The 13,865-nt window shown below is 41.0% G+C and overlaps 1 protein-coding gene across 1 annotated transcript in view; it reads left to right on the top strand.

The window, feature by feature from the left end:
• The first annotated feature begins 624 nt into the window (after window positions 1–624).
• Window positions 625–13,865, top strand: part of LOC126262887 (phosphorylated adapter RNA export protein) — a 115,633-nt gene continuing 102,392 nt past the window's right edge. Inside the window, exon 1 of the mRNA XM_049959768.1 lies at window positions 625–944. Coding sequence (XP_049815725.1) covers window positions 906–944 — 39 coding nt within the window. The 5' untranslated portion in view covers window positions 625–905. The remainder of the gene's footprint in view (window positions 945–13,865) is intronic.

Raw genomic sequence — 13,865 nt, 5'->3', positions numbered from 1 at the left:
ATCATATATTCTTTGTTCCTTATTGTTTCATGAGACTAATACAAGCTGTTTATTGACTGTATATCTCTAAATTATGTTATAACACAACTAAAAATCTTAATTTCTGCAAGTGAGATGTGAAACACTTGTGTAAAGTTTATAACCCTGTCTCCTTGGGTTAGTTTTATTACGTTTTGTAATTTTTGTGCAGGAGACTTCAAAATTTTCAAAGAGAATGCTGGTAAATGTGCCTAAGGCATGTTCAAAACATTTGGAAGCCTACAGGGACTATAACATGATTCCAGTTTCCCACTTTCAATCTACGCTTAAATCTAACTCTTATGTTTTGTGATGTAATTTTGTGTTTCTAATTTGGACATATTAATAGATGAAATAATTATGTGTAATTTGTCGAAGGATGTATAAAAAAGTCAAATCAATTTATTCGTGTGAAACGAGCTACCTTCCATATGCCTCATTGTAATGCAACTGTTACGTTATGAGTAATTAGTCGTTGACTGGAGAAAACTGAATCAAACTGGCAGTTAACATGAGGAAAAAGAAATCGTTAACTGTGGTATTACAAAAGGATTCGAGTATCGATGTTCAAAGCTTATCATTCACATCACTGTGCTCTATGCTTGGTGTGTTGTGTGGTCTGTGAGGGAAGGAAGTTTAACTTGGTGTAATGATTGTTGTTACGAAGAATTGACAGTATGCATTGTTGCATGTAATGAGTTTTGCTTGAGCCTATTTTCGTGGGTAGTATTATATAGTCAGTGAGTTTTGCTACTGGAAGCTGTAGTTGAACTTACAGTAATTGTAAGAGCTTACTGTCAATTGGATTTTCCACTGGCGTAGGATTGCAATGCATGTACGCGTAATGTTTTATGAACTGAAGCTGGTATAGTAGACAACGCTAGAAAATGGACAATACTGATGGCAGTGAGCTGGAAGATGGCGAGGTAAGAAGCGTTTACAGTATTAACGTAACAAAAATATTACAGTCGTTGATCAGTTGTTACATGTGTTGATTTTCTATGTTCTTAATCAGTTAAACACATAGTTGTTACACATCAGAGTTGTTACATATCAAAAATATTATCGTTGTTTTATCATTTCTTCCGTGGGGTACTAAACTTGATGAATTTATTTAGAAGAACTTTCACTTTATGGCAAAAGTACTTTCGGCGGTGCCACAGTATTATATTCTCCACTGTAGTGATAGATGCTACATTATGCGTCATTCGTTGTATTAACACATCAAACAACCAAGTTCCCTATAATCCAAGTGATTCAGTCTATAAGATCATTGCTACACGACGTACCAAGTACGGCATAGAGATATTTACTCGTCAAATTAATATGTAGGTAAAGTAACTAACCGTTTTGAACAGGACGAAAAAGAAAATCGATGGTGAATTTTTAAATAAAACTATCACAACCTTCACCCAAGAGAAACCAAAGTGTGGATAATCAGCTGAGGGTTTGAACCCAGCTCCTCTTCCACTTAGCCTTGTTGTAAAAGACCTAATGACGTATATTTTTGGAGACTAGAATTAGAATCTTAAATTATGCACAAAAACTATAAGCAATTACATTACCGGTACATGGAAACTTTCTGTGACAGTTCCAAATAATAACAAAAGAATATCTGCCCTGAATTACTTCATTAATTTCCTTGTCAAGGATTCATATTTTGAAACTGATGCATATACAGTTATGCCTATTAGAAAGAAAACTGAAAACTAGTACTAGGAACATTCATTTTTAAATACACACAGACATACCCCTGTTATCATTCTAAAAATATACTTAATATAATAAGTATTTAGCATTTGTATAAGATGGCATATCCATTTAAAATAAGTTCCACAAGCAGAGTTGCTATTGGTTCTGCTCCAAAACCACTCCCTCTTCCATTTCCATGGATGTAAGCCAACAGTGTATTGTAAAGTAAGACACCAATGCAGCTCATGTCTCTGAGCATGAGACCATATTTGCTTTTCATGGAGGGAGACATAGTTGTTATTGTGGTAAGTCACTGTAGGTTTTTAGAGCTTAAAGCTCATAATCATCATGCACATTGTTTTTATGCTGTCAGTATTCACAGTTTTTTTAAAGTGAACTTTGCAGTGCGTGCTTGTAGAGCTGTGTGATGTATTTCAAATACTGTAGGTATTTTCTGTATAATAACAAGTTTCTTTTATGGTGGCTGTCAGTTATGCCCTGGAAATTTTTCCATTGGTTTCGAGGGAGTGGAATTTTCCAAAATATGCCAGTCTTAATACCTTTTATGAATCAAATTTTTGAAATGGCTGTCAGAGCGAAACATGTTGAATTGAGTCACTATGAACATTTCATTACGTGGTATGCAAGTCTTGGTATGATTTTATAGTTAAATTTGTAGTTTGTAATCTTACTGATTCTCAATCTTAAGGGTTTAAGGTCATGGATTTAATTCATTTTCCAAATTTTTCTGTAATTTGGTTTATTCAAATTGTCGACATGTTAGCATTGAACCATGATGTGTAGACTGCACTGGTACAGTAGTTGAACACAAAGATGCCTTATTTTACTCACCATTACAGTAGTATTGACTCAAATAATGTGGCTATTGTGTCATAGTCATTATGGTAATACGGAACAGAATACCTATCACTCTTTCATATATTTTTATTTTCCCATTAGCCAGTTTTTGAGCCACTGCAAGTTTGTCATCAGAATTATAGGAACAAACTGCAGCTCATTTCTGGGATCACTTCCTTTTCTGTTTGTGGTTTTAGTGGCCTGTTTGTAGGACCTGGTATGGGCTGTAGATGAGTGGACTTTTGAAAGTGGTTGTTAATACCACAGCAATACAAATGTATGGGGGTGTAATGACTAAAGTAACATAGAGTGATGTTCAGTAATTTCTTACAAGGGAACCACCCCATCGCACCCCCCTCAGATTTAGTTATAAGTTAGCACAGTGGATAGGCCTTGAAAAACTGAACACAGATCAGTCGAGAAAACAGGAAGAAGTTGTGTGGAACTATGAAAAAAAATAAGCAAAACATACAAACTGAGTAGTCCATGCGCAAGATAGGCAATATCAAGGATAGTGTGACCTCGGGAGCGCCGTGGTCAGCGTGAGCAGCTGCGGAATGAGAGGTCCTTGGTTCAAGTCTTCCCTGGAGAGAAAAGTTTAATTTTTTATTTTCAGACAATTATCAAAGTTCAGGCACTCACACATAATCAACTTCGCTCTCCAAAATTCCAGGACATGTTCACATTTGCTTGGACATATGCAGGATTTGACGGTCTACACACGGAACAATTTGAAAACGTTAAAAACATACGTTTTGACAGAGCACAGGGAAAACTGTGCGACTGTGAAACTGGTGCATTCATTTGTTGCAGTTTATGTGACAAACTCTTGGACAAAATATTAATGTTTGTATTGTTCTTTATTTCATCACTGAACTTAGTGTACGTCTGTATGTGTCAACTTTGGAGAGAGAGATATCTATAAGCGGCTAAGCTGTGCTGTCCACCGACTGCTGTAAACAGGTACGAACAATTGCTCATGTACATGCTGCATATGCACGCACACGCAGTTCTATGTTTTCATCACATTTTTGGGAGTGATTATCACATCCACAAGAAAACCCAAGTCGGGCAAGGTAGAAGAATCTTTTTACCCATTCGCCAACTGTAGAAGTTAGGTGGGTCGACAACATATTCCTGTCATGTGACGCACATATCGTCACCGGTGTCATATAGAATATATCAGACATGTTTTCCTGTGGAGGAATCGGTTGACCTATGACCTCACGATCAAATGTTTTCGGTTCCCATTGGAGAGGCACGTCCTTTCGTCTACTAATCGCACGGTTTTGCGGTGCAGTTGCAAAACACAGACACTAAACTTATTACAGTGAACAGAGACGTCAATGAACGAATGGACATATCATAACTTTGCGAAAATAAAGAAATTAAACTTTTCACTTGAGGGTAGACTTGAACCAAGGACCTCTCGTTCCGCAGCTGCTCACGCTAACTGTGGGACTACAGCACTCCTGAGCTCTCACTGTCCTTGATGTTGCCTATCTTGCGCATCGACTACTCAGTTTGTATATTTTGCTTATTTTTTTCATAGTTCCACACAACTTCTTCCTGTGTTCTCGATTGATCTGTGTTCAGTTTTTCAAAGCCTATCCACTGTGCCAACTTATAACTAAATCTGAGGGGGGTGCGATGGGGAGTTTCCCTTGTTGGCGTGTATACGAGTGAAGATCTTCATTGTGTGAACCACTTTGATTTTGTATGTGGAAAAATAACAAGCGACTTGTATCTTCTTAGCCAACCATCAAAGACATGCCTTAATCAAACATTAACAATTTTATATTTCAAGTCAGAACACCCACCATTTAAGATTTTGATTAATCTTGATTTGTTTGTTCTTCCAACAGAGATAAGCAGGCCTACCCGTATGAAATTTGTATCACTCCCCATTTTCTGATTTGAGTAGTTTGACATTTTTGACACTGTGATTATGCAAAATGACATTTACTGAAGTTTTGAAAATAAATTATAATGTTTCATTTATCACTCAATCTGTGAAGCTTGGTGGTTACATACTCTAAAGCATAAAGATTGTTGCCCGCATCTCGTGGTCGTGCGGTAGCGTTCTCGCTTCCCACGCCCGGGTTCCCGGGTTCGATTCCCGGCGGGGTCAGGGATTTTCTCTGCCTCGTGATGGCTGGGTGTTGTGTGCTGTCCTTAGGTTAGTTAGGTTTAAGTAGTTCTAAGTTCTAGGGGACTGATGACCATAGATGTTAAGTCCCATAGTGCTCAGAGCCATTTGAACCATAAAGATTGTTGTTACATAATACCTATAAGCAGTCACATCAAGGCAAGAAAAATATCAGCATTGCATTGAATATCACTTAAAGTGAATGTGATAATCGCCAAAATCTTTTTTCCAAAATCATCCTCAAAGAATGACCTATCACATGGAAAATATGATTATTGGGGATTTTTCTTCTTTTTTATGTCTTTTTTCCTTGCTTTATTCCAAATTTAGGTCTACTTTTAACTTATTTACCTGCTTTGACCTACTGTGTTGGGTTGTGTGACTATGCATTAGTTTGTAAATTGTTTGTGAGTGGTGTTAAAGATGCTGGACTCCTTGAGCATTCTTTGTGATAATAATATGGGAAGAGTTTGTGGCAGTTTGGTAGTGGGTTATATTGATGTTGATAGCTGTGGGCAGTAGATTGGTTTCAGGTTTGGAATTGTTGGTGTGGTGTGTTGTTTGTGGATGGCGATTTCATTTTACTTGTTGTTTTTATTAGTAATGGATGGGTCATCCCAAATCAAATCACCAGGATCATGTCACCCGCTGTTTCAGATTCTCGTGAAACTTTGTACATTTGCTTGTACTTAAAATATTAACTTCTGCAGTGTCTTGAAAGGAGGATATAAGATGAACATCAACAAAAGCAAAACGAGGATAATGGAGTGTAGTCGAATTAAGTCGGGTGATGCTTAGGAAATTAGATTAGGAAATGAGACACTTAAAGTAGTAAAGGAATTTTGCTATTTGAGGAGCAAAATAACTGATGATGGTCGAAGTACAGACGATATAAAATGTAGACTGGCAATGGCAAGGAAAGCGTTTCTGAAGAAGAGAAATTTGTTAACATCAAGTATAGATTTAAGTGTCAGGAAGTCGTTTCTGAAAGTATTTGTATGGAGTGTAGCCATGTATGGAAGTGAAACATGCACGATAAATAGTTTGGACAAGAAGAGAATAGAAGCTTTCGAAATGTGGTGCTTGAGAAGAATGCTGAAGATTATATGGGTAGATCACATAACTAATGAGGAGGTATTGAATAGGATTGGAGAGAAGAGAAGTTTGTGGCACAACTTGACAAGAAGGGACCGGTTGGTAGGACATGTTCTGAGGCATCAAGGGATCACAAATTTAGTATTGGAGGGCAGCGTGGAGGGTAAAAATCGTAGAGGGAGACCAAGAGATGAATACACTAAGCAGATTCAGAAGGATGTAGGTTGCAGTAAGTACTGGGAGATGAAGAAGCTTGCACAGGATAGAGTAGCATGGAGAGCTGCATCACACCAGTCTCAGGACTGAAGACAACAACAACAACAACAACAACTTCTGCAGATTTTTATTGATCTAGCAATAAAACTTCTTTTTATATTGAATTTTCAATGTAGTGATGTTCTGATAACTGGCCTCTGTAAGACGTACACGCAAAATGCTGCTTATATACAGCAATATTCTTTTAACTTTGGTCTTAATGTATGTCGCTTTCCACTTTCTGAGAAAATTACCCGGGCATTGAAACTTGTTTATATCACATTTCTCCAGACTGTTGGGAACCTTATTTTGGTCTGAAATAATTCCCAATATTCTAGGCTTTTCTAATGAAATAAAAATTTTAATGTGTTTTCTATCAATGGACACAGAAATGAACTGAAAATCAACAAATGTCTTATGTGACGAAATAATGGTCATTTCAAGTAAGTTCATCCAGGCCCAACAACCACTGCCTCAGATTTGAATGAAACTGTTTTTTACTTGTTATTTTAACCATGGTAATAATCAGTGTAAAATTATTTCTTTCACATATTTCATAAAGTTATTGGAGGAAAATATGGCAAAGTTTTCAAAAAGCGTACATAAATGCTTTTGATGAAACTTCCCAATGTTCAGACTGCTTTACTTCAGAAAAAAGGTGTAATTTAGTTTATTTTCAGCACACCAGTCATATTTTTCCTCATACCAGATAAAGGCTACACTTTTATGGGAAAAATTTAATAACTCTGCTTGACCTTTAAGAATACAGAAAAGCAACTTAAATTTTTATGCTTCAAATACTGAGTTCCTAAATATGCAAAATACTTTCAGGCAGAGCTGGTAGCAGGCTGATATTAAAAAATTAAGACTAAGATATGATTGCAAACAAAAAACTGCATGGACTTTGATGGAATTGGATTTCCATTTATATATTTAAGTATTTCATATCATTGTTCAGAATGTCATTTAAAACACATTATGTAGACTAATAAATTTTAGTGTATATAATGTGTATGGCTCATGTTTTGTTAGGGGTAATTCCTTGTCAGTTTAACACAGAAAAGTAGCATTTTAATTGGATTGTCTAAGATTTCTTTCTTTTGATGCATCCAATGACCCAAATAAAAGCTGGTAAAACTACCAATTTCCAGAGGTGCAAGGCAATGTTGAAAAAAATTACAGGCCAGCTGTTGTTGTTGTTGTGGTCTTCAGTCCTGAGACTGGTTTGATGCAGCTCTCCATGCTACTCTATCCTGTGCAAGCTTCTTCATCTCCCAGTACCTACTGCAACCTACATCCTTCTGAATCTGCTTAGTGTATGCATCTCTTGGTCTCCCTCTATGATTTTTACCCTCCACGCTGCCCTCCAATGCTAAATTTGTGATCCCTTGATGCCTCAAAACATGTCCTACCAACCGATCCCTTCTTCTAGTCAAGTTGTGCCACAAACTTCTCTTCTCCCCAATCCTATTCAATACCTCCTCATTAGTTACGTGATCTACCCACCTTATCTTCAGCATTCTTCTGAAGCACCACATTTCGAAAGCTTCTATTCTCTTCTTGTCCATACTAGTTATCGTCCATGTTTCACTTCCATACATGGCTACACTCCATACAAATACTTTCAGAAACGACTTCCTGACACTAAAATCTATACTCAATGTTAACAAATTTCTCTTCTTCAGAAACACTTTCCTTGCCATTGCCAGTCTACATTTTATATCCTCTCTACTTCGACCATCATCAGTTATTTTACTCCCTAAATAGCAAAACTCCTTTACTACTTTAAGTGTCTCATTTCCTAATCTAATTCCCTCAGCATCACCTGACTTAATTCGACTACATTCCATTATCCTCGTTTTGCTTTTGTTGATGTTCATCTTATATCCTCCTTTCAAGACACTGTCCATTCCGTTCAACTGCTCTTCCAAGTCCTTTGCTGTCTCTGACAGAATTACAATGTCATCAGCGAACCTCAAAGTTTTTACTTCTTCTCCATGAATTTTAATACCTACTCCGATTTTTTCTTTTGTTTCCTTTACTTCTTGCTCAATATACAGATTGAATAACATCGGGGAGAGGCTACAACCCTGTCTCACTCCCTTCCCAACCACGGCTTCCCTTTCATGCCCCTCGACTCTTATAACTGCCATCTGGTTTCTGTACAAATTGTAAATAGCCTTTCTCTCCCTGTATTTTACCCCTGCCACCTTTAGACTGTGAAAGAGAGTATTCCAGTCAACATTGTCAAAAGCTTTCTCTAAGTCTACAAATGCTAGAAACGTAGGTTTGCCTTTTCTTAATCTTTCTTCTAAGATAAGTCTTAAGGTTAGTATTGCCTCACGTGTTCCAACATTTTTACGGAATCCAAACTGATCTTCCCCGAGGTCCGCCTCTACCAGTTTCTCCATTCGTCTGTAAAGAATTCGCGTTAGTATTTTGCAGCTGTGACTTATTAAACTGATAGTTCGGTAATTTTCACATCTGTCAACACCTGCTTTCTTTGGGATTGGAATTATTATATTCTTCTTGAAGTCTGAGGGTATTTCACCTGTCTCATACATCTTTCTCACCAGATGGTAGAGTTTTGTCAGGACTGGCTCTCCCAAGGCCGTCAGTAGTTCTAATGGAATGTTGTCTACTCCCGGGGACTTGTTTCGACTCAGGTCTTTCAGTGCTCTGTCAAATTCTTCACGCAGTATCGTACCTCCCATTTCATCTTCATCTACATCCTCTTCCATTTCCATAATATTGTCCTCAAGTACATCGCCCTTGTATAAACCCTCTATATACTCCTTCCACCTTTCTGCCTTCCCTTCTTTGCTTAGAACTGGGTTTCCATCTGAGCTCTTGATATTCATACAAGTGGTTCTCTTCTCTCCAAAGGTCTCTTTAATTTTCCTGTAGGCAGGATCTATCTTACCCCTAGTGAGACAAGCCTCTACATCCTTACATTTGTCCTCTAGCCATCCCTGCTTAGCCATTTTACACTTCCTGTCGATCTCATTTTTGAGACGTTTGTATTCCTTTTTGCCTGCTTCATTTACTGCATTTTTATATTTTCTCCTTTCATCAATTAAATTCAATATTTTTTCTGTTACCCAAGGATTTCTATTAGCCCTCGTCTTTTTACCTACTTGATCGTCGGCTGCTTTCACTACTTCATCCCTCAGAGCTACCCATTCTTCTTCTACTGTATTTCTTTCCCCCATTCCTGTCAATTGTTCCCTTATGCTCTCCCTGAAACTCTCTACAACCTCTCGTTCTTTCAGTTTATCCAGGTCCCATCTCCTTAAATTCCCACCTTTTTGCAGTTTCTTCAGTTTCAATCTGCAGTTCATAACCAAGAGATTGTGGTCAGAATCCATATCTGCCCCTGGAAATGTCTTACAATTTAAAACCTGGTTCCTAAATCTCTGTCTTACCATTATATAATCTATCTGATACCTTTTAGTATCTCCAGGATTCTTCCAGGTATACAACCTTCTTTTACGATTCTTGAACCAAGTGTTAGCTGTGATTAAGTTATGCTCTGTGCAAAATTCTACAAGGTGGCTTCCTCTTTCATTTCTTCCCCGCAATCCATATTCACCTACTATGTTTCCTTCTCTCCCTTTTCCTACTGACGAATTCCAGTCACCCATGACTATTAAATTTTCGTCTCCCTTCACTACCTGAATAATTTCTTTTATCTCGTCATACATTTCATCAATTTCTTCATTATCTGCAGGCCAGCTAAGTATGCAAATTGTGTGAAATTTACTTGCGTGGCACATTCATATGCCAATCTGTTTATGGGCTGTCTAGAGGACACCTTCTTAGCTTCCTAAAATGGCAAACCTATAGTCTGTTTCAGGTTCATTGGACTCGGGGCAAAGACACCCTATTTTCCTTCCTTCAGAACCTCAACACCTACTTTCCCATCTGCTTTGCTTGGTCTTCCTCAACCCAGTGCGCCACCTTAAGGGTCGTTGACGTCCTCCTCTGATAGCTCCATCCACACACCTGTCCACTTTAAACCCACCAGCCACTAACCAGTACCTGCATTTCAACAACTACCCACAACAAAAAATCCATCCCCGCCAATACAGTGTGGCCACCCACAGACAGCATATCTGCAGTGACAAGAACTCCCTCCTTGCCCAGTATGCTGAAGGTATCAAGGCCTTCACAGATAGGCACTATCCCCAGACTTAGTCTGCAAGCAGATCTCCCGTGCCATTTCTCAGTGCATCGCCAACCCTCTCCCCATCCCCAAGAACCCTCTATAAAGAAATGCTCTCTTCGTCACCCAGTAACATCGCAGACTGGACCAACTGAATCACATCCTTCATCAGGTCTTTGATTGCATGTCATTATACCCCCAATGGGCTGACAACTCTTTTGTCAATATTTGCTTGGCTACCGCAGGCCCCAGCCTTTGCAGCACTACTTGCTTTCTGTGCTGTGAGCTTATGTTTCCATTATCCCTTTCCCCCTGTGCCTCTCCTCTGGTTACCCTGCTTGGACCTGGTTTATGACTGGGATTTGAGTTTCCTTTTCCGGCATTTACTACAACTTTTCATTCAATAAACACATTGGTCCCCATTGTTAGGTTTGACCTGCCTCCATTTTCAAAATTCATCAGAAATGCAGATTGTGCAGGCAAGGTTGCCCAGTGTGGTGTATGCCCTACCTTTGCACCTTTCTGTCTTTGCACCCTTTGCTTTAATAAAGCAGAACACCCAAAACTGAGCATGGTAGCCATCTACTTGTGTGTGTGTGAGGGGGGGGGGGGGGGGGGGCTCATCAAGTACCTGCATGGTGGTAGCCTCCTGATCACACAGGGATTGCAATGTTAGTACTTGAGCTGAAAACTCCCCATGTGTGCCAAGGTATATGTGAACATCATGATTGGGGCATGGGGACTCTAATCAACAGATTACTGGCCAGGTAGCTGTGATGAGGCTGGGCAGTATCCGTTTGGAGAGCCCGATTTAGGAGTGGATGGCACCATGGTGGATGAGCTGCAAATGAAGCGGATGAATTTATCTCCCGCTGGTGGCCATACAGCTCCAGCAGTCTCCATGGAAGGAAAGTCATCTTTTATTGCAGAGAGATGCAACCCTAAAATGTTCCTTTCTTTTACATTGCTGTGGGAGGGATGTAGGGCTAAGCAGCATGCAGAGAAATGCTTGCCGCAATGCTTGCTTTGCATGAGGAGTAATGGTGATTCTTTTGTGGCCGCAAAGCCCTTATTCTTTATGGAGAATTTAGAAGATAAGTTTGAGAAAGTTTCAACCATCTCTATATCTACATCTTCATAGATAGTCCACAAGACACCGTACAGTGCATAGCAGAGGATACCCTGTACCGCTGCTAGTCATTTCCTTTCCTGTTCCACTGGCAAGTAGAGTGTGGGAAAAACAGTTGTCTCTATACCTCCATATTAGCCCTGATTTCTTGTACCTTACCTTCATGGTCCTTATGTGCAATGTATGTTGGCGGCAGTAAAATTGTTCAGCAGTTAGCTTCAAATGCCGGTTCTCTAAATTTTCTCAATAGTGTTTCTCAAAAAGAACGTTGCCTTCCCTACAGGGATTTCCATTTGAGTTACTGAAGCATCTCCGTAACACTTACACTCCTGGAAATTGAAATAAGAACACCGTGAATTCATTGTCCCAGGAAGGGGAAACTTTATTGACACATTCCTGGGGTCAGGTACATCACATGATCACACTGACAGAACCACAGGCACATAGACACAGGCAACAGAGCATGCACAATGTCGGCACTAGTACAGTGTATATCCACCTTTTGCAGCAATGCAGGCTGCTATTCTCCCATGGAGACGATCGTAGAGATGCTGGATGTAGTCCTGTGGAACGGCTTGCCATGCCATTTCCACCTGGCGCCTCAGTTGGACCAGCGTTCGTGCTGGACGTGCAGACCGCGTGAGACGACGCTTCATCCAGTCCCAAACATGCTCAATGGGGGACAGATCCGGAGATCATGCTGGCCAGGGTAGTTGACTTACACCTCCTAGAGCACGTTGGGTGGCACGGGATACATGCGGACGTGCATTGTCCTGTTGGAACAGCAAGTTCCCTTGCCGGTCTAGGAATGGTAGAACGATGGGTTCGATGACGGTTTGGATGTACCGTGCACTATTCAGTGTCCCCTCGACGATCACCAGTGGTGTACGGCCAGTGTAGGAGATCGCTCCCCACACCATGATGCCGGGTGTTGGCCCTGTGTGCCTCGGTCGTATGCAGTCCTGATTGTGGCGCTCACCTGCACGGCGCCAAACACGCATACGACCATCATTGGCACCAAGGCAGAAGCGACTCTCATCGCTGAAGACGACACGTCTCCATTCGTCCCTCCATTCACGCCTGTCGCGACACCACTGGAGGCGGGCTGCACGATGTTGGGGCGTGAGCGGAAGACGGCCTAACGGTGTGCGGGACCGTAGCCCAGCTTCATGGAGACGGTTGCGAATGGTCCTCGCCGATACCCCAGGAGCAACAGTGTCCCTAATTTGCTGGGAAGTGGCGGTGCGGTCCCCTACGGCACTGCGTAGGATCCTACGGTCTTGGCGTGCATCCGTGCGTCGTTGCGGTCCGGTCCCAGGTCGACGGGCACGTGCACCTTCCGCCGACCACTGGCGACAACATCGATGTACTGTGGAGACCTCACGCCCCACGTGTTGAGCAATTCGGCGGTACGTCCACCCGGCCTCCCGCATGCCCACTATACGCCCTCGCTCAAAGTCCGTCAACTGCACATACGGTTCACGTCCACGCTGTCGCGGCATGCTACCAGTGTTAAAGACTGCGATGGAGCTCCGTATGCCACGGCAAACTGGCTGACACTGACGGCGGCGGTGCACAAATGCTGCGCAGCCTGCGCCATTCGACGGCCAACACCGCGGTTCCTGGTGTGTCCGCTGTGCCGTGCGTGTGATCATTGCTTGTACAGCCCTCTCGCAGTGTCCGGAGCAAGTATGGTGGGTCTGACACACCGGTGTCAATGTGTTCTTTTTTCCATTTCCAGGAGTGTATGTGTTGTTTGAACCTACGAGTAATAAATCTTGCAGCCTGCTTATGAATTGCTTTGATGATGTCTTCCTTCAATCTGACCTGGTACAGATCCTGTACGCTCGAGCAGCACCCAAGAATAGGGCACATCAGTGTCCCTATAAGCGGTCTCCTTTACAGGTGAATTACACTTTCCTAAAATTCTCCCAGTAAACCGAAGTTGACCATTTGCCTTCCCTACCACAGTTCTCACATGCTCATTCTACCTCAAATTGCTTTGCAACGTTACACTCAAATATTTAAACGACTTGACTGTGTCAAACAGGACAGTAGTAATACCGTATCCAAACATTACATGTTTGCTCTTGCTACTCATCCACATTAACTTGCATTTTTAATATTTAGATCTAGTTGCCATTCATTACATTAATTGTAAATTTTGTGTAAGTCATGTATCTTCCTTCAGTCACTCAACTTTGACGCCTTACCATACACCATGGCATCATTAGCAAACAACCCCAGATTGCTACCCATCCAGTCCGAAAAAAACATTTATTTATATTGAGCACAAAAGTGGTCCTATCACACTTCCCTGGGGCATTCCTGACGAGCAGTCCTGATAAGACACTTGTTGTCGAGGACTACATACTTGGTTCTGTTATTGATCCCCTGCCCATCATGGGCGCTGCTCGCTTGTAACAAGCTGTCTCTCCCCATTATAGTCTAAATCTTGTTCAGGGAATCATTTTCCACCGAGACCTGCTCTTGCAGTTCGATGA

The sequence above is a fragment of the Schistocerca nitens genome, chromosome 6 (genome assembly GCF_023898315.1).
Source record: "Schistocerca nitens isolate TAMUIC-IGC-003100 chromosome 6, iqSchNite1.1, whole genome shotgun sequence".
Classification (NCBI taxonomy): domain Eukaryota; kingdom Metazoa; phylum Arthropoda; class Insecta; order Orthoptera; family Acrididae; genus Schistocerca; species Schistocerca nitens.
The sequence above is the reverse complement of the archived record's forward strand: the minus strand, read 5'-3'. Positions and strand labels throughout refer to the sequence as shown.